Here is a 22,035-nt window from a genome sequence, read left to right as displayed (position 1 = left end):
GACAAGGTGGAATTCAAGGTAGACGCCACAGGTCTTGACCTCGCGCGACACTGGGATGGAAATGCTGTCGATGATGTAGGATTTGTAGGCTGGGTCAAGATTGCTTAGGAGAGACTGTGAGCCAACCAGGAGAATTTCAGTCTTGTAGTTCAGGCAAAGCATAGGCATAGCCATCCAAGCTTGGAAAGTTTGGAAGACATAACAGTGAATCAGCGGGGTAGTTCCAGTAATGGATTTGGGGGTAGAAGTTAAGTATCATCGGCACAGTTAGTGTAGGATATGCGTAGGTCGTCACAGAGGTCAAAGAGGGGCTTGGTGAAAATATTGTACAGTGTGGATGACCCGCAGGAGGCAGGGACAGGGGGAGCTGCAGCAGTGTCTGAGAAGACCCTCATGGGTCTGTTTGATAGGAAGGATGAAACCAGGCTGTCGCTTCAGCAGAGAAGTGGGCTGCAGTGGTAGGGTTTTGGCAAAGGATTTGGTGGTCCATGAGGTCAAAGGCTGACTGCAAGTCCAGAAGGAGGAGGTGGGCTACATTGCCAGAGACTTTTAAATCATTTAATTGATTTTTTAAGTCAAGTAGAGCAGTTTCTGTGCCATGGTCAGGGGGCGAAAGCCTGAATGGCGCAGACCAAGGTGGTTATTGGATTCGCAGTGTGACTGAATCTGAAGGTATGCCGCATGCTCCAATATTATGAGGAGGAACAGGACCGCAGTAATAGGGCGGTAGTTGGAAGGGATGGCAGAAACACTTGTGTATAGGCACGTTATAAATGCCATATCATATCGTATCATATCAGGGGCTAAGGTAGGTTTTATAAGGAGGCAGAGAACCCATGCGTCTTTTAAATTGGTTGGCACCGAGTTGGAGGCAAACAAGGTGTTGATAATGGTAGAAATGAAGGGGGAAAGCGCTTCCGTGCAGTCCTTGCCGACTGTGGCTGGACAGATGTCCCCTTGGCATCTGGATGATTTGAGCCCTTTGATGATTTTGGTGACATCCATTACAGAGACAGGTTTGAAGTAGAATAGGTCTTAAGCTCAGGCTGTCAGTGGCTGGGCAGTGGAGACTGTGGAGAATTTACACAAGGTGGCTTTTTCAAATTGATCTTCTGAAGCAAGACAATTTTGTCAATCAACACATTTTGGATGTCAAGGCACAATGAGCTGTCTTTGGTGCAATTGTCTGGTGGGGGCACGGGAGATTCAAGCTCTTGTAGTCTTGAAAAGAGCTTGCGAAAGCTTGAATTGGCTTGGCAATTCTAGTGTTCTAAATTGAACTTTTGGCTTGAAGCATAGCCGATTTGTAGGCCTTCGCTGCAGAGGCAAAGAGAGCTTAATTGGGCCCTGATGGAGCCATTTTCCAGTTAATTTCTGTACCTCTTTTTTTGTTAAGTGTATGCTGAATATTGAATCACTTTTTCTACAGCATGGATTATATGATTATATGATTACATTTGACCTCGACCACGGCTGTATACAGGGGCACCCCTTATTAGTTAGTACACGTTTGATCACATACCTTTGTCGGTAGTGCTGGAGATGGTGTGCACACTATTGCACTGAGAATGTGGCTCCTGCCACTTGCAAGTGGTGCATTTGCACCATTCGGAATGTTCTAAATACCATCTTTGGCACACTGCTATAAACTGAGCTGTATTTAGTCTTATATGTACTTGCGCAAGCTCCATAACCAGATCATTATTAGATTATAGAATCAGACAGCACTCAAAAAAAGTGAGCAGCCTTCTGAGCTGCGTTCTAACTGTTCAACAGTGCTTTAATTTTTTCAAACTATAAACTGGTATGACCTAAAATTATTTGAAATGTGCAATATTGTTTTCAAACAGTTTGGAAGAGTATAAAACCACAACAAAAAATACAGAATAGGCATTTATTAGATGGAACTGCTAAAAGGGAGCTGCCATGGAAGCTGGGTTTGAAGCTCTACACCAGTGCTCTACTTTTTTAGTCAGCTTTTACATTTTCTTGAACGTAAGGTGACTTTTGTTTTTGGTGACACCTTGAAGAAAAGCAGAGACAAAGTGCCTGGAATTGTACAAGGCCAGCGGTAAACATTCACGGCATGTATTTGTTGCTATAGTAACGGCTTCCCACCAGCCTGCTATGGTTAGTCCACAAACTGCTATCCTGCAATTCCCCAAAGTAATGCCATCAAGTTGGGTAAAGGGATCTGAAAATACATATAATCTTTCTAGTCAATATACAGAATCGCCAAGTTTGATGCACTTAGATGATCAATGAAAGATTTAAGTTACTTACCTGTAACTATTGTTTTCCACCATGGGTCTGGCATGGATTCACATGCTCATGAAAATTCCACATCGTCAGGCTGGGAATCCTATGTAAAAGAAAAAACAGTTTCACTTTAAAACTGTATTTCTCCTCTAAACCAATTGGTGTTCTCCAAGTCATACTGCCCCATCCAATGACAGTCCTCTCCTTAAACCCCTCCTCTGGCAGCCATCTTCAGATATGGTAAGCACGTAAAGTGGCAGCATGACCAAGAAGAGCCGCTGAGAGGCTTGAGGGAGGGTTTGCATGTGAATCCATGCCAGACCCATGCTGGAGAACAATAGTTACAGGTAAGGAACTTAAACCTTCACCTGCATGTGGTCTGGCATGGATTCACATGCTTATGAATAACAAATACATAGCAGTATAACAATACACAACCACGAGAGGTGGCAAGGCTCAACAGAAGCAATTAACTCTTAACGCTCGAACAGGCTCACCTCAAGCGAGCAGTGTTGCTGGAGAGCGGTGCTGCCGATGGAACGGGTTGTCTCCGTATCCACTTTGATGGCCTGGAGGGACTCATCGTAGGCCTTCGCAAACAGATTTTCCACATCAAAGGGCATGTTCAGCACCTTCACTTGGACCACCTGATGGTAGTTAGTTTCCTTCATCCATCCCTGTCGAAGGCAGACACTGTTCCCCATTTGCCGGAACTATGTGTCAGCGAAGTCCTCTGCCATCGTGATGGCGTGGTCTGACGCCACTTCTCCTTGGAGAGGGTGAGGGCGTCAATCTTATCGACGGGAAGGAACACCAGGCTCGGTCCTGGTTTGTACCACAACTCCCTGTCATACCCGACTAGGATCGCCAGTGCATTGGCAGCCTTGATTGTGGACGCTGCGGTGTAAATCACCTTCTTCCCCATGGCGTTCATCCTTTTCCCCTCATTGTCCGGAGGGACTGAAGACGACGAGGACTGGTTAGCCAACCATTTCCTCACAGCTGGCGACAACACTGAGTCCGATGGTTGCAACCTCCGGAATTTGGGTGCAGAGTCCAGCACCCTTGATTTCTTTTCTAGCCTATCCCGCTTGGCTGGAGCTGTGCAAGGATTCTTCATGAGGGCCATGCCCTCTACCCAAATATCCAGAAAAGGCACTGGCATTATCGTCTTCCTCTTGGCCTCTCGCCTTTGATAAAAGAAGCCCTCCTTCTTGGTTTCCTCAGGCACCAGCTGGAATAGATGGGAGGTTCTGGCCATCATGGAGTGGAACAAACCCACCTCTTGCGGTGGTGAAACCCTACGCGGGACATCCAAATGTGGCGACTCACCATCCGCTGCAACAATGTCTTCGTCGGCAGCCGTCTTTGTGTCCATATCCATTCCCCTACCTGTGTCTGCTGGGGAGTTGGGTCCTGACGCTGTGGTGGAGGCTGATATGGGGGTGTCAGATGACGCTTCCTCTTTTTCGGCAGAGGCTGACCGGGGACCTGGGGGACCACAGATACCGGTGTCGAGGTCTCTCATCTGGATCTCAGACACCAATGTGTGGAAAGTCAATAGAATATCCAAGGAAATGTCCCTCGGCTGAGGAGGCAAAACAGGGAAACTAGGTCTTTGTGGACCGCATGCATGGACTCCTGATCTTCATCGTCCTTGGATGAGACCTCCATGGCTGGTAGATGAGCTGGGAGGGCTGTTTCGGGGCCTCCTTGACCCCCACCATTTTTCACCCTCGAGTATTCTGAACCGAGGCCGGTATCTTCACCCCTTCTGACATACCTGCAGACTTTGCCAAAGTCTCAGCGGTGGTATCACGCCATGGGGGCAGGGACACTTTCTGCACTGTGGGATCCACCCTCGTACGATCAGCGCCCTCAGCTGCTCTGGTAGCAGGAGCCGTTGACAGAGTCGCTGACGAGGTCTTTGCCTGGGCTTGGTTGAGCTTGCATGGACTTCGCTGCTGCCTTCTCCTATGTCAGTGGCTTCTCCGATTTCTCCTGTAGCTGAGGTAGATGACTTCCTCTTTGAAGAGGAGCTTGATGGTAGCTGGCAACGGAAGCAGAAGGTGATACTGATCACGCCCTATCCATTTTGGGACCCGCTTCCGCAGCGAACCGGGTGGACTCGGACTTGCAGATCTTGGCCTCATCTTGGGCACTTATGGATGAGGCGCCCTCAAAGGACTTAGAAGACCACTCATCGGACCGGCCGGTCGGGCCTGGGTGAGGCATGACCCTACTCGGAGCAGGGTTCAGAGGCCTTGGTGTTAAGCCATGCTGCCAGCCTACTATGCCCGTCTGTAGTTTTATTAGAGAAACCGAGGCATATCTTGCACTCTACCTCCTTATGGTCCAAGTGTAGGAAGTAAAGGCATTGTATGTGCTTGTCCTCCACAAAAATACTCCGTAGCCGGCATTTGGTGCAGGGCCTGAAGAGGGACCCTTTCCCTCCTTCTCCTCCTCCTCCTCCTCCTCCGCCTCCTCCTCCTCCTCCTCCTCCACCTCCTCCTCCTCCTCCTCCTCCTCCTCTGTCATGGTCGGAGGGCACGAAGTAGGCCCAAGATGGCCTGTGAGAATGCTGACCCTTGAGAGCACGGAACATCACCAACAACAAGTCCCCGCTGTCGGCAGATGAAGGAAAGAGCGCACGGCCTGAAAAACACAAAAAAACATACAAATAGCTCAGAGAGCTACTCAAGGACTCCCAACACTGAAGCGTGCAGTAAAAATCTGAAGATGGCTGCCAGAGGAGGGGCTTAGGGAGAGAACTGTCATTGGTTGGGGCATTATGACCTAGAGGACAGTGATTGGTTTAGAGGAGAAATACAGTTTTAAAGTGAAAGTGAAACTGCTTTTTTCTTTTACGGAGGATTCCCAGCCTGGCGACAGGGAATAATCATGAGCATGTGAATTCATGCCAGACCCCATGTTGGAGAAATTTGTTTTTTTTTTCTCCAAGAAACAACATTTGAAAAAAACAAAAACTAAATGAAAACCATTGGTCATCCAAACTTCAGCACTCCCTTTGGAAGATGGAAAGCCTACTCGCAGAATTCCTGCCATCAGTTCCTCGAATGAGGGATGGTAGGGGTATGGCTCCATATTTGGAATAATAATGAGGACCCGTTTGTGCTGATAAAGTATTTTAAATAAACAAAAGCCACATGCTGGCATTATGAAGCATAAAAAGGGTCACTATGTAAATCATTGTCAACCAGAAAAGCTCTACTGTCTCCCTCTCTCTCATTTAGCACTTCAGCACAGATGTTATTTTGAGGTTTTTATGGAACACAAATGTTTACCTTGTATAATGCGCCAACACTTAGCCATATTATTTTAAATCCCATTTGTGGTTTTGTGCGGTGTTCCACCCTTATCATATCATGAGGTACAATCAGAGCCTTTTCTTGGGTGGGCAATACTGGTACGACGCGATTCAGCCACTGACTAGGCCCACAGCAACCAAACAAAGGTTTGAAACGTGAAAAGCATTAATGGAAAGGTTAATTGCAGGAGTGAAGGCAAAAGGGGTAGAGCTAAAACTACATGGCATTTCACAGAATACTGAGGGATAAAGCAGATATGACAAATTAGATGCATATCTGTATGAAGGAAGGGAGAGAGAACAAAGGGAACTAAAGAACATGGACAATAAGAGAAAGAAACAAGACAGAAAAACGAAAATGGGGATATAACAGTAGGAGAGGTAACAGATGGAGCAATGGAGAGAGCCCAAGAGCTCGATGGGTTCTCTACAGGGGTTCAGTAAGGCAATGCGCCAGCTAGAGAACAGCACCTGTCCCAGCAGCAGCTTAGGCTATTCCCTGGAAACAGTTATTGGGTCGCCTCTTGCAGCTTGGTGGGATAAACAGAGGAGCGAAAAGGAGTGGATGTTTGAGATATGCGTGCCAGTGATCAGTCGGCTACCAAGTAGTAGTTAAAGAGTCCATTTGCAGTACTTCCTTTGAGTATCTGCTATTAAGAAGTGAAACCAACAAAGCATGAGTCAAACACCTTTATTTGCTCTCTGCGGGGAGGAATTGCATGAATAGCTAAACGAGTTGGGAAAACAACAAAGGGCAGTTTTGGGTAACAGTGTCAGGATAAAGAGATAAATCAAACTGATGGGACTTCTAAGGCGAGGAACAAGTTACTTACCTGTAACTTTTGTTCTCCAGCATGGGTCTGGCATGGATTCACATGCTCATGAACATAAGAATACATAGCAGTACACACATGCACAACGACGGGAGGTGGCAAGGCTCAACATTAAGCAATACAACAACTCAACATTAAGCATCTCTTACCTCCTCACCAGGCTCACCTTAAGCGAACAGGTTGCGCAGCACTGCCTGGCCGACTCTGGACTCCTCCCTGGAATCCCGGTCGACGCAGTAGAATCTCGTGAAGGTGTGCGTCGACCTCCAAGTAGCAGCCCTGCAGATGTCCAGCAGGGGCACACCAGACAAGAACGCCGTGGTAGCAGCAATCGCTCTGGTCGAATGGGCTCTCGGACAGCCGGGCAACGGTCGGTTTGCCAACCGATGACAGTGCATGATGCAGCCGGAGAGCCATCTGGAAATGGAAGCCTTCGAGAGAGCCTTCCCTTGGTTCACAGGTCCAAAGTTCACAAACAGCTGTGATGTCTTCCGAAAACTCTTCATTTCGGTCCACATAGAACTTCAGCGCTCTAGCTACATCCAGCAAGTGCAAAGTCCTCTCGGCCGGCGACGAAGGCGACGGGAAGAAAACTGGCAACACCAAGGGCTCGTTGAGATGGAAGTCTGACGGCACCTTGGGCATGAAGGAGGCTTGCAGGATAGGGCCTGAATCTCTCCCACGCGTCGTGCGGAGGTGATGGCCACAAGGAATGCTGTCTTCCACGACAGGAACTTCAACGGAGCCGAATGCAAAGGCTCGAATGGCGGGCCCATGAGCCTGGTCAGCACCACGTTGAGCTCCCACGCCGGGGCTGGAGCCTTCATCGGCGGGAACAATCGGAACAGTCCTTTCATAAACTCCTTCACCAGGCGATGAGACCACAGGGATGACCGTCCTGCAGTTCTGGTGTATCGGGAAATCGCTGCCAGATGTATCTTGATGGAAGCATGAGTTAGTCCAGCTTTGGCCAGCGACAGTAAGTACATTAGCACTTGAGGGGCAGTAATCCGTAGAGGGTTAATCTTCTGTGCACGGCACCAGACAGAGAACCTCTTCCACTTGTGTCCGTAGCACTTGAGAGTAGAGGACGCCCTGGCCTTTGCAAGAACCTCTCTGCATTCGGCCGGGATATCGTACCCTCCAAACTCTAGTGCTGCTGGAGCCAGGCCTGCAAGTTCAGCGGCACCGGGTCGTGATGAAGAATGGCGCCTCCTTCTCTGGAGAGAAGATCTGCGTCCGTCGACAGTTTGACTGGTGGGGACACTGACAAGTCCAGAAGGTCCGGGAACCAGATCTGTCTCGGCCACCTAGGTGCGACGAGGATCATCCTGCACCGGGACCTCTTGAGTTGGTTGATGAGCCTGAGCAGCAACGGAAACGGCGGGAATGCATACAGGAACAGGCCGTCCCAGGGGAACGAGAAAGCATCGCCCATGCTCCTCGGCAGGGGGAACCTCCTGGCGCACCTTTGGCACTTGGGAGTTCGTCGCAGTCGCGAACAGGTCGATTTGGGGTTTGCCCCATCGCCGGAAGAGTTGATCCACTTCATCCTGGCATAGTTCCCACTCGTGGCACAAGCGCAGCTCCCTGCTGAGTGAGTCGGCGATGGTGTTTTTTATCCCTGCTAGATGAAAAGGCACCAGAAACATCCCCTGGGCAACAGCACAGTGCCACAGATCCTGGTCTTCCTTGGACAGGGCTGGGGATCTGGTTCCTCCCTGTTTCCGGATGTAGAACATCGTGGTGGTGTTGTCGGTGAAGATCCTCACCACCTTGCCCTTGAGGGACGGGAGGAATGACTGCTCGGAGCTCTAGTATGTTGATGTGGAGAGGCCTCTCCTCCGGAAGCCACAGGCCTCTTGCGTGAAGATCTCTGGTGTGCACTCCCTACCTCTCCAGGGAGGCATCCGTTGTCACCGTCGCCTGGTATGCTGGGGTCTGAAAGTCTGTGCCTGCCGCGAGATGCGCACGCCTGCCCCACCATCGGATTGCCTGGCGGAATACCTCGTTGAGCGAGATCTTGTCCTCGAAGCTACCCGTCGCTTGCATCCAACGGGCGTCGAGGAACTCCTGCAGAGGGCACATCCGAAGCCTGCACAGGCGCACCAGATAGATGCAAGAGGACATCATCCCGAGCAGGGACTTGATAGACCTCACTCTGGCCACGTCCGTGACCAGCAGACCCTGTACCTTGCCCAGGATGGCCTGCGTTCTTTCCTCCGACGGCGAGGCCAATCGCGCCACTGTATCGAGCTTGGTTCCCAGAAACAGCACGACCTGCGACTGGACCAGGTGGGATTTGGGGAAGTTGATGGAGAATCCCAGGTCCGTGAGCAGCTGGACGGGCTTTGCTGTGTGTTCGACGGCGAGCTCCCTTGTCCCTGCTCGGATGAGCCAGTCGTCCAGGTAGGGGTAGACGTGGATCCCCTGCAGGCGCAGCCGCGCCGCTACTGGTGCAAAGCACTTGGTGAACACCCTGAGCGCAGAATTCAATCCGAACGGGAGGGCCTTGAGCTGGTAGTGCCGTCCTTGGACTACGAACCTGAGAAACTTTCGGTGACCTTTTAGGATGGGGATGTGACAGTACGCATCCTCCAAATCCAACGACGATAGGAAGTCGCCTTCCTCCAGCTGGCACAGCACGTGCTGGAGGGTGACCATCTGGAACTTCTGTGCCTTGATGTATTTGTTTAGCCGACGCAGGTCATGGGACGCCAACCTCCTGTCTTCTTCCTGACGAGGAAGTATCTTGAGTATACTCCGGAGCCACGGGACCTCTTTGGGACGAGCTCGATTGCTCCTTTCTTGAGCATCGCCCTTACCTCTAACAGCAGTTGAGGGACGTGGTTTTCTTTACTGGCTACTGTAGGAATTCGGGGGCACTTCTTTAGGAATTCCAGAGTGTGCCCGAGGGACAGGGCATCCAGCACCCAATGGTCAGTGGAGATGGACTCCCACACGCTGACGAACTTCGCCAGCTGGCCTCCCACCGGGGTGCTTCGGTGGGGACCCGACGCAACGGCCGGTTCAGTCTTGTTTGGAAGCAGCCTTGCCTCCTTGGCCTCCCTGGCGACGACGGCGAGGTCCACCTGACATGCCGCGTCCCCTGTAGGCTTCTTGCGACGAGGAACGGGCCGCTTGACGGTAGGTCGAGGAGCCGCTGCCGAATCCTTTGGAGGCAACTTGCTTGCCTCCGGAGTTCCGAAAGGGCGGCTGCCGTTGCTGCAGAACTCCCAAGGCCCGAGCCCTCTCCGTGTCGGTCTTGATGGCCTGCAGCGACTCATCCATTGTCTTTACAAACAGATTGTTCCCGTCGAAGGGCATGTCCAAAACCTTGGCTTGCACGTCCTGGCAGAAATCCGTCGCCTTAAGCCAACCCCGCCGAAGGCAAACGACGTTGCCCAACTGGCGGAAACCGGTGTCGGCAATGTCCGTGGCCACAGTTATGGCGTGGTCCGACACCACCTCACCCTCCTGTAGGATCGCCAGGGCCTCTGCCCTCTTGTCGTCCGGGAGGAAGTCCAACAGGGGCGATCTTGTACCACAATTCCCTGTCGTAGCGGGCCACCATCGCTAGGGCGTTGGCCGCCTTAATCGTCGTCGCTGCCGACGAGATGACTCGTCGTCCCATGGCGTCCAGCTTCTTTCCCTTGCCGTCCGGTGGGGAAGGTGAAGATGAAGCCGATGCCCCCCCGCTTTCTTCTTGGCCGCTGCAGAGACGACCGAATCCGGGGTCGGCTGTGCCCTAAGCCACAACGGGGCTGTCATGATGCCTACCCCCGGAGCACCAGGCCAGGCCCAGCACCCCCGGGAGCAGGCATCATGCCCCCGGGTAAAAGCCCAGCGGCCCCTTATAGGGGCTCTTTGGACTCTGCCCTGGCGCCGTTGGCGCCAGGCTCATGTTGTACATCAGTCCTGGCACCATAGGCGCCAGGCTCATAAAGGAAGGTGTTTTGTGCACTTACCTGATGCAGACCATGCTGCAAGATTCAGGCCTCCCTGAGACCTGAAAGGGACTATTTTTTCATTGGGACTATTTTGCCACTCGGGCGTGGCCAGGGAAGGATACTTACCTGGAACTACTTTGGGGGCTATTTAAGCCACGCCCAGACAGTAGCTCACGCTTCGCGTTGTTCTGCATCCAAGCAGCTGAACGCTCACCGTGTCTGCTCCAGCATCTGGTCTCCAGCCACACCCGCCTCGATCCTGGAACACCTGTAAGGAAAGAAGAGAAGAGAAAGGTGAAAACCAAGAATTTTATCAAACTTCTTACCTGCACCCGGAACCTTCACGCCAGCGTTCCTGAGAAAAGACTTTCATTTAAAAGCACCGCGTTGCTCGCTGCAGCGCCGCGCTTCACTCACCTGTCCTCAGGAGTTCTTCTGGCTCCACCGCGACTGTCTGCTCCGGTCACCACATCTCTGCGCCTAGGGGAGAGAAGAAGAGACAAAAGGTGAGCAGAAGGAACATATGAGGAAAGCTTAATTTTCCGCAATAACACTTAACGGTCTTCCGTTGGTGGACTATTCCTCATTTCGGGTCGGCGCCGCTTCGTTGGCAGGTACCACACCCCGGCCCCTATGGGGAAAGGACAAAAGACATTACTGGAGGAATATAAAGACATTAAGAGCGGTCGCCCCCATCGCTAACTCACCCGAGTTTACCATCGGCAATTCAATCCCTCAACGCATCGCCTTCATTCTGCACCTGAAATAAAGGACCGATCACAGGTTAGGAAGGCAACAGAAAAGAAGGCTCAACACTTGAACTTTTGTAATCTTCATACTTACGGCCTTCCGCTCGGAAAAGTCAAGTGGATTTTGCCAGCGCCATTCTGAAAACCAGTGAAGTAACTGGACAAACACGCGCCCCTGCATCAGAAGCAGGACGGAGAGTTCATCCTTTCAAACCATAAGGTGAGCTTCAACCGGGGATTTCGGAGGAAGTTAGAGAAGAACGAAGGGGGGAACGGGGGAGCAAGCACACTATTCTGCAGACTGTTAATCCCCTTTCTCATCTGCAGAAGGATATTCCTACGGGCCAGACAAGCAAGATTTGAGGGTCCTGTTCAGTCGGTGTTCCGAGTTCTGCGCATCACGCTCGAAGAGGCCACAGCAACCCAGACTAGACCAGCGCCTCCGTGGGAGTCAGGTGAGCGTTACAGAGGCGTCTGGGACCCGGTACTTCTTCTCGTACAGGTCCCTCTTGGCAGGTGTCGTGGATGGGTTCTTGAGAAGGGCAAGTCCCGCGTCCCAGATGTCATCCAGCAACGGCACCGTGAGGACCGTCTTCCTCTTGGCTTTGCGCCGTTGGTAGAGGAAGCCTTCCTTCTTCTCTTCGGGGCAGAGCTGAAAAAGCTTGGATGCCCTAGCAATCATGGCGTGGAAGGAGCCAATCTCGTCGGGCGGGGATGCCCGAGGGATCAGAGACGGGAGGTCAGTCCTGTCGTCACCGCCGTCGTCATCCGTCCCCGTCGTGGCAGTGTCTGTTCCTGTGTCGTCCCTCGGGATCGGGGAAGGCGACAAAGGCTGAGAAGGCCGTGAGGGCTGAAGGGGCACTGGATGAATTCTCCTCTTCTTGTTTGGAGGGCTTCCCGACCGACCCGGTTCAGTCGGGTCGTCCGTCGGGGGTAGGGGCAGTCTCGTCCTTATATCCATGCATAAGGCTTGGATTGCCGTCAAAATGGCCGCCGAGTTGGCCTGCGGCTCGGGCTGCAACGGGCACGACGGTTGCTCCTCATCCACGGGAACCTCGTTGTCGTTGCCACCCTCACTCTTGTCGTCCCCCTCGTCGGGATTTCTCCCGTGGGACCGGGCCTCTTCCAAGTTCTCGGTCAGTTCCTCCTCTGCGGTTGTGTCCGTGTCCGTAATGGCCACCGCCCCCCCCTCTTCTTCCACCGGGGTCTTCACGGGGGTCTTCTCGATGGGCTTAAAAGAGGATTCCCTCTGCGGAGGCAGGGAACTCTAGATCCCGAGGTCGCCTCCACCGGGATAGCCTTCACAGGCTTCGCCAGGGCCGCAGCGACTCCCTCGATAGAGGCCTTAGCTGGGTGGATCAGAGCCTTAGGTGCGCTTGAGGCCTTCACCTTAGGGGGAGGGTCACTGCCTCGCTCCCCCTCGGCCGGTTCCTTCGAGATCAACCGGGGCTTCTCCAGAAGCTTAGCCGGGTTCTCGGATTTTCTCTTCCACTAGCCAGAGCGTTGGCTCACGGTTGATGGCGTCGGTGAAGGTGCGCCCTGCCTGGCAGCCAAGGAGCCCGACCATTCGGCGCTCCCGTTGCCCGTGGACTCGCGGTGCTTTGCCTTCTGTTGGGCCCCCGTCGCCGGGGCGCCCTCACAGGACTTAGAAGCCCGCTCGGACTTTTTCTTCTCACCTGTTGGGCTCTTGCCTTCCAGCCAGTTGGAGAGGCGAGTCCAGCGATCCCTCATAGTCCGATTCGACATGTTCATGCAAAACGCACAGTCCTTCTCCACGTGCATTTTGTCCTCGTGGAGGCAATAAAGGCATTGCGAATGCTCGTCCTCCTTGAGCACGTTCTGTAGGTTGCATCCAGGGCAGATCCTGAACAGTTTGCGAGGAGTCAAGCTTCCCTTCTCCTGGGCCATGTTCTTCTCGTCCACGAGGTAGGCCGCACAAACTTCTGGAATCCTCCAAGAAGCGTAACTCGACGAAAACTTCACCCTTGAGGGGTTTAGATAAATCCAAAACGGGTCGCCGTTGATCGGAAGTAGAAAAGGTGGAGCTTGAGGCTCGATTAAACCGAAAAATGAGATAAATCTCTTTGAAAAAGCGCAAAACGCAGTAAAAGCTCGAGAGCTATAGCACGAGGACTCCCCAACACTTGAGCGTGCGGTAAAAATCTGAGGATGGCTGCCAGGGGCGGGGCTTAGGGAGAGGGCAGTCATTGGCTGGGGGCAGTATGACCCAGAAACCAGCGATTGGTTACTACTAAGAAAGACAGATCAGAAACGAAACTGATACTGATTTTTTCTTTACCGAGGATTCCCAGCCTGACGGGGAATATTCATGAACATGTGAATCCATGCCAGACCCAATGCTGGAGAACTTAATTGACTTGGTTCAATGTCCAATCTCTGTTCTAACACATACAGTTCTGGAGAGTCCGAAGCCAGGAAAGTGTCCTTCAATGCAATAACAGTCACAGTCTCAGTTAAACTTGGCATTGGCAGATCTCAAAGAGTTGTTCTCTGATACTGCGCAGCTGCATGACACACTCGTACACGTCAAGCCAACTAGATTACCACTCTTGCCATTGTGCTCTTAACGAGGCAACACCAGACAATTTCCCCCTCTTGTCTCAGGGGTTCACCTTGTATACGATCCCCAGCCCCAACCCCCACCGACCGACCGACCCATAGCATATGTTCCCTTCAGGCTACTGAGCCCGCCTTGCATTTGTTTTTTAGGTTCTCAAGACTGCAAACCCCTTTTAAGGGCAACTGGCTTTGCAGCTGCCACAAAGATCTAGTCTAGAGCCTCAAGAAGGCTATTGTCTTTCTATTCCTCTTCAGTATCCTCTGACTCATGCCAACTTCTGGTACAATGCCCCAGCATACTCCTTATTCTGCCCTCTCCTAAAAGCCTCATCTCTCTCACAGTATGCCATATTTGGCTTGGCCACCTCTTGCTCTCTCCCTCTGCTTCTCCGGCTCTTCATTAAGACTGGGGCACCAATTGTGCCATCAAGAATTTTGATTGATGGGTCAAGTTCCCCATTAGCCCATGGTTGTGCGCTTGGTGTATGTTAAATAGTCCCACATCCTTCTCATTTGCGTGGGCCTTCTGTTACTGTGTAAACAGATTTTTTTTCACTTAATAAGCCACTTCAGTTCTTACCTTCTACAACCCAAGGGCTTAAATCTTCCAGCTGCTGATGCCTTCACTACTTGCGGTCGATCACTACAATCGCCCGTGTGCCACGATCATATTCTTTTGTCTTTGTCCCTTTTCTCACAGGCACTCATTGTGCTCGCTCCAATTGCCAGCCCGTATACATAGAACACTGATAATTTCTTCTTCATTTCACTGGGTTTTAAAAATGATGGAACGACTGTCTTTATAAAAAGCCATAAAATGTATACAAGCTACAGAATCAACTAGGCGCCTATGGAACATACAGCAATATTCAAAGGCTGAAAGCATTAGCACTCACCTTCAGCATCTGGGTGATGTAAGAGCTTATAGTTTTTAGCAGCAGTCTACTAGGCATCTGTCGTGCTGTTTTTTTCATTGCAATGTATGAGTTACATTGACTCACAAGTGAACGCATTTCTTCCATGACAGTGCGAGTGTCAATGTTATCACAGAGTGCCTCGTGGATCGCAGACTTCTTTTCATAAAAGCTTTGGAAAAACGAAAAACAGTTGCAACTACTGAGTGAAAACTTTAATACAATTTTTATATTTGTATTAATTTATAAATGGGTCATGACAAGTAGAAGAGTGCGCAATTTAAGAATGGTTTGCTTATGGATGGCGATTGAATTACCAGAAATGTATTACAAAATTAAAATGATTACATCAAGTTCACTATAAATGCAAATCTGAATCCTCATTGAGCAATAACAGTTTCAGTACCAAAAGGCACCCAACCCATTATATATTTTTTTAATTCTATTGTTTAAAGCGCAGACCTAGCTCGAGAGCAGCAGAGCGCTGTACAAGGTTTGGGTGGCCAGCATTTGGGCAGCCATCTTTCAACAGTAGCGCAGTACTATGAGTTGCATTCTGTGCCTCCATTGGGATTAGTTCATGATCAGGTGCTGTTGAAAAAGCCACAATTTTGAGAGATTTGCGAAAATTGGAGAATTGTGGGGGCATTCCGATATCGGGGTCCATGCATGACCAGAGAAGGATTGTTTGTGGGTCATCTCTTTGAGAACTAGTTGTGATTTGATCAGGTTGGTCGGTTTGCAGCGCAATCAGCGTGTGTCACGAGATACGTGGAGATTAGCTGTCCGGTACATTGGTGTGCTACTCATGACTGCTTTGCGGATACATGCAGTCTCGAACTGTATCCTGGCCTGGAGAGCAAGCCAATGTAGTTGGCCTAGGATGGGGTGATTCAGTCAAATTTCCACACAACCGTAAGAAGGCGCTGCAGAGTGGTGAACTGCTTTTAGGGGAGCCAAGTGAACAGCTGGGAGCCATGTCAGGAGGGCATTTCCCCCCATCTATGTGCGAGACCATAAGGGCCTGCACAGCAGTCCGGAAGTCCTGCAGCAGAATAAAGGGTTTGATTTTGTGAAAAGTGGAGGTTGGGAGCCATGCTGTTTGGGCCTTCTTGGCAATGTGTTTCTGGAAGTATGGGCTGCAGTCCATAGTGAAGCCGAAGGATTTTGTTGAATCCAAGAGTTGCAGATTACATTTTTCCAGGAAAATATCACTGAGCCATTGTTGGATATGTTGTTGTTTAGCGGGCGAACCGAAGAGGAATATATTCAGTCTTGGCTAGGTTAAGTTTGAGTTAGGCAGCCGACATCCAGCACTGGATGATGGGTAGGTAATCGCAGAGAAGACTGATGTCCTGTGGCCTTTTTATTCTCATGTACAGCTGAGTTCTGTCTAAGTATTGGTGGATGGCTATATCAGGGTCTTTGAGGAAGGAGTGAGCCCAAAGGCTCCATGTAAAGGTTAAAAAAGATCGGTGAGAGGATGGATCCTGGGGGGACTCTGCCAGAGACTAGGAGACGCTTATAACACAAAGTGTTTATCTGGACAGCCTCGTGTCAGCCCGAGAGGTAGGAGATAAATCGATACAGGACAGTGCCAGAGGGGGAGGGGAGGGTACAGTGATCGTCTGCCAAATGCAGCCGAGAAGTCAAGGATCGCGAAGAGGCACTAGTCATCCTTATCCATGAATTGGAGGGCATCACCCACTTTTTCCAAGATTTTGCCAATAAACAGGAGATTTGTAAAGGGCCGTAGTTGGCGAGGTAGTCTGCGACTGGGGTTGTTTTTTCAAAAGGTCTCATGAGACCAGTCTTGAGCGTGTCTGGGAATGACCCTGTGGGGGAGGCATTAATTTGATTTGATTTATTATTTATACCGCGCACAGGGTACCCGTAGGCTTATAGGCGCAACAAAAACAGAGCAATATTACATGATACATACGGATAGACATACTAGCATAAGATCCAAACAGCACGACGATTAACAAGAAACACAGAACAAGAGCGAAAATACAGGAGCAATCGGCGTATCAGGAAAGAACAAAGTCAACGGGTTCCATCTGGGGAAAGGCCAAACACTTTGGCAGTAAAAAGCAGATTCTTAACAAGGACGACTGTGAAACATACATTAGACAGCAGAATAACAATAAAAGGCAAGGACTATAGAATTTAGAGAATCAAATTACATTTTGTGGCACCTTTGGCCAGATATTTACAGCGTTTAAGAAAGGTGGGTAGGGTGATATCCCCACAGCCAACTAAGATAGAGTCACTATTAGATTGTGAGCACCAATCGCTCTGATCTTTCCTGCAGGTGATGATGAAGTCCAAGCGTCTAACCACCCCATGTCCTGTTCTCTGATGTAACCAGGCTTAAACCTTGTTACGCAAAGCTTCATTGGATTCTTTACATTCAATCTTCTGGACATTGGTTATAATAAAGTTTCTTTGATCCATTACAAAATCATATAAATTTGCGTCCTTTATTTTTGGTATTTGTAACTTATTCTGTAGTAGATTCCGAGAAATAATTCTCTTCAATTTAGAGTTCAGGTTTAATGGCTGACTTTCCTCTTTGTGTGCAGTGTTCGACTCACTTCGCCGCACCGGCGGAAAACTTTCCAATGGACCAACTATATTGGGAATAGGGGCCTTTTCCTTACAGTCAACAATTGATCCAATAAGTTTGGGTATGTCCATACTGCCCCAATCAGTTTGGGTCCCTTGGGCTACTGTTTCCTTTAGAATAATGGCTTGGCAGGAGGCATTAAAAAAAGAAGACTGTGGCAGAACACCTGTGCAGGTGGGCCAGTGTGTCTGGGAGGCTATATTCACCATAGGTAGCCGTGGACTTGAGGCCCAGTTATTCAGAGCCTCTGCCAGTATGCCGAGGTCGAATGGGTCTTTACATGCAAGAGGTTCTTTGGCAATGTTAGCCATATGCTCAGACCATTGAGAAGGACCAGTGGAAGGGCCTTTCGGTTCCGATTGAAGTGGGCTAGACATAGCTCTCTAATGATGCTGAGTAGTGCATTGAGCCAGCACATCAATTGTTTAATGATGGATGCTGGGATGATGATATCGCAGTAGGAAGTACGTTTGAGAGAGGCAATTATTTTTAGGAGGTCTGGGGGAGAGAGAAAATAATTCAGTCCAGAGGCACAGTGTGCAGGAAGGGATAATGCTGTGGGAAGTTGATTCAATGATCTGTCAAAATGTTTATTTTTCAAATTAAATAGTTGGTAATTCTGTAGCATTTTGTGCATGCATCTCGGGAGTCGGGTGAAGGCTTGGTACAATGCTTTACTACTTTGCTCTGGTTCGAGGCTGCTGCAATGGTGGTAAGCAACTTTGGCCTTGGTAATCAGAATCCTATGGTTGGTGCAGACTGATTTGAAGTCAGTGAAATTTCCAGTGTTACGGTCTTTGCACCACTATATTTCTATGGCTCTAATTAGGAGGGAACAATATCCAAAAAAGCAACCCTGCTCTCCACTCAGCTCCAACCAAGTGGATATTTCCAATGTTGATTATATTGACATTACAACTTGCCATCCACTGACATTTGTTCTTCTTAGGGTAACTGCTAGTCTGCATTACCAAGCGAGAATCCATTTAAGGCTTTTGAGCCAAGCCCTTGCAGATCCACTAAGGTTGGCTTTCCAGACCTCTACTCCAGCAGTGGCTCTGGAAACCTAATAAGCCTTAGAGAGCCATGGCTAGAAATCGAATGAAGACCAAAGAATTTGACAAAAGGCAGGTGTCAAATTCAGAAGGGAAAGTGCTACCCCAAAGAGAGAGAGAGGCCAGGAAATGGAGAGGAAGGACCAAAATAATGAAACGGAAGACCTAATGGCACTCACGCTTGGAGTAAGTGAACCTGATCGAGAATTACATGTCAATGCAGTGAAACTACAGGAGGAACAGAGAAGGGTACAGGGCGCTATTAACCATGTCTAGTAGAAAAACAATCGGAAAATCCTCTGGTATAAGGGAAGTACATTAAAACTGTGCAAGCAAAAAGTGAGAGATGGGTTTGAGAAAACCCAAGATAAAACTGCTTTCACTTTGACCTGCTGTTTTCATTTGCTCTTACCTGTCCACCAAATCATACGGAGTGACAGTACTATGCAAGTTAATGATTTAATCAACAGTGGTTTAACCAACAAACCGTATGAAAGAGCATGGGAGGAATGGAAATGGAAGGGTTCATCTGGAAATCAAAATCTAACATGAGACAGGTCACCAAAATGGAATCCCAAATAAAAATAAATTTCAACAGAAGAAAAATAATCACACACATGCCCACAACCCACAGAGGATTGCCTAATTTTGGAGGCATAATAAGGAACTAAAAAATGAAGCCTCAAACCGCCAGGAAATGGAGAGGAAGGACCAAAATAATGAAACGGAAGACCTAATGGCACTCACGCTTGGAGTAAGTGAACCTGATCGAGAATTACATGTCAATGCAGTGAAACTACAGGAGGAACAGAGAAGGGTACAGGGCGCTATTAACCATGTCTAGTAGAAAAACAATCGGAAAAGCCTCTGGTATAAGGGAAGTACATTAAAACTGTGCAAGCAAAAAGTGAGAGATGGGTTTGAGAAAACCCAAGATAAAACTGCTTTCACTTTGACCTGCTGTTTTCATTTGCTCTTACCTGTCCACCAAATCATACGGAGTGACAGTACTATGCAAGTTAATGATTTAATCAACAGTGGTTTAACCAACAAACCGTATGAAAGAGCATGGGAGGAATGGAAATGGAAGGGTTCATCTGGAAATCAAAATCTAACATGAGACAGGTCACCAAAATGGAATCCCAAATAAAAATAAATTTCAACAGAAGAAAAATAATCACACACATGCCCACAACCCACAGAGGATTGCCTAATTTTGGAGGCATAATAAGGAACTAAAAAATGAAGCCTCAAACCTAAAACTGGATTTGTACCTAGATGTGCCCCTAAACAGTCCTGATTGCAATAAAATAGCCCAGAGTTCTTGGCCATCCAGTAAAACTGATTTTCTTTTTAAATAAAAGGGATGGCAGACCCACATTTTAACCTGCAAGCACTCCAAGAATCCTGCACTTTAATACAAAGTAATTTGCACTTAGATCTTATAATTGTAATATTGTTTGCAATCTGTTATTTCAATGTAGGTTATTTACTGTTTTCAATTTGTATGTAGGGCCACACTTGTTTGTCTTAAAAAATAAATAAGTTCCACACTTTAAAAATCTAATATTGTTCAAATGCAGCAGGGCTTCCAGACAGTCTTCATCGGTCAGTTTAAGAACTCTAAGCACAGGCATAGTTTGGCACGTCCACCCTCACTGTGAAAATGTCTTTGAGCAACCTGGGATGAAAGATCTGAAACCTTTTGAGGTTCCAGAATAACTTGGGCAGAGGGAATTTCCTTATTTTCCTGTGCAATGGTGAATAGATTGAGGACATATATATGGTATATGTTTTGTGAATTTCAGATGGCATTCAGGTTATTCATGGTTGCCAGTTATAACTACAATGTCAATCTCTCAACGGAACAGATGGATCTGTGCCCAATATGGATTAGCCCAGAAGCACCCCAAAGACTTTGGTAGTCCGCTGGCATACAAGAGGGGATACATCTTGAGCAAAGAAGGGGTAAATTCCCCCCTTCCCTTCAAGATTCAGTATATGATATTACAGCAGGCTTTGAAAACTATTTAATACACTTTTCTAATTCACAGCTGGAAAGTACTAAGTAAGCAAGAGTAGTTATTTTTAAGACATTTCAAGGGGTTTTCTCCACCAGGATCATTTTTTAGTAGTGAACAAACTGCATTTGCAGCACTTTTTCCAAGATCATTGTCCATTAAAATCGACATTACTGACTGTTACAGAGCAATAATGACTCCAGAAAAGATGAGCATCACAAAGGATTAGAAACCAAAGTAATATTTATCAGCAATAATATTTATCAGCAATAATGTCAGTAAGCAAAATTGACCTCAGAATGTATTTTCAATAATGACCATCAGATAAGGTGTTAGCAATACTGGTGACTACGCAGGGATTTGCAATAACTATCAAATGGCAGTAGATTGGCAATACTGAGTGCAGGTTAGGGATTACTGAATTCATTATGATGAATAAGGACCACCAGACTATTAGTCAAAATAATCGCAAACAGGATTACTAATAATTACATAAAACAGCCGGGACATTGTACTGCTTTCACATTGTAACAATCCCTCACCCCTCCTATATATCCCCCACTCTTCCAAAAGCTTATTTAACCACCAACATGCTTGTTTTCACCCTCTATGCAGCCAACCAAATACACATTCCTCACCCCTATAGGGTTTTTTTTCACTCCAACCCCAATCGACAAGCACAGACATTGTTTTATTCCTTTTTAAATAATTTTTTCTATTTTATTTTGTTTTATTTACTTATTGAATTCTGTCTTTGTGGTGATAATTTGCAAGTAACATGCATTTATTGAAGTATTTTTGTGTCTTTTTTTTTCTTTTTTCCCCCCTTTCTTTGGTTTTTTGTTATTAGTGTGTGTTGTGTTCAATAGTCTAAATAATGTCTTGTTTTTCTTGTATTAAGAATTGTGAAAACTCTTATAGACTATAACACAATACATTTAAAAAAAAAATACACTCCATCCAGCTCCCAATCCACCCAGAGATCCCCAGCTTCCTTTCACATTTCTTGTCAATGTCAATATCCCCTCCATACCACTTCACAGAAAACATGCACACGGAAGCACAGGAATATAAGAAGGAGTCAGAGGAGATGGGGATCATGGAGAAAGAAGCAGTGGAAAAGAAGCGTTCTTGTGGAGAGCTTGTCAACTTTGGAATCTTTAATCATAGTTTGGCCACAATTATGTGGTTTTGGGCAAATCATTGCATCTCCCGGTCTCTCCGATTGCTTATGTTGCACTGTTTAAAAAATGATGACCTAAAACAATGGGATAGAGTGCAAAGATTTTATTTGTCTTATCGATCGAATAGGTTGTCAGGTGGTCTGCAACTTTAATCAGAGTGTCTTGCTTGTCACAATGCCTGGGAAGCACAGTGTTCTTGGGAGCCTCCAACGCACCATGTGTTTCAGTATCTCAATGTCTAATGGGTCTTTGGACTTCAAGTCCCCCTGTTCAAAGGCTTCTCTTTATTATGCTTCACAACAACTCTAGGAACTTGCTCAAATTACAGCAGGTAACACTTCTTGTTAGACCCTGTTTCCTAATGGCTCTATGAACTTTCGACATTCACCGATTTCATGTAAAGTGTAATTGCCCTCATGCCCAGCCAGTGTCTATTGTACTCTATAATCTAAAAGTTGACAAGCGAGAAGTATTTCCCACAATGTCTGTGGAATTTTATTCACACCTGTGTCTGTGGTCGAAGCATAGTCTGA

The 22,035-nt window shown here is 48.2% G+C and overlaps 1 protein-coding gene across 2 annotated transcripts in view; it reads right to left on the bottom strand.

Annotated features, from left to right (window-relative positions):
- The window catches only part of CARS1 (cysteinyl-tRNA synthetase 1), a 1,125,505-nt gene that overhangs the window by 224,156 nt on the left and 879,314 nt on the right, over positions 1-22,035 (bottom strand). For both annotated transcript variants that reach the window (XM_069624151.1, XM_069624150.1), the window contains one exon: positions 14,596-14,785. In XM_069624151.1, coding sequence (XP_069480252.1) covers positions 14,596-14,785 — 190 coding nt within the window. The remainder of the gene's footprint in view (positions 1-14,595; positions 14,786-22,035) is intronic.

This window comes from Ambystoma mexicanum, chromosome 11 (genome assembly GCF_040938575.1).
Source record: "Ambystoma mexicanum isolate Mex_15411 chromosome 11, UKY_AmexF1_1, whole genome shotgun sequence".
Classification (NCBI taxonomy): domain Eukaryota; kingdom Metazoa; phylum Chordata; class Amphibia; order Caudata; family Ambystomatidae; genus Ambystoma; species Ambystoma mexicanum.
Note: the sequence above shows the minus strand (reverse complement) of the source record. Positions and strands in the feature narration are given on the sequence as shown.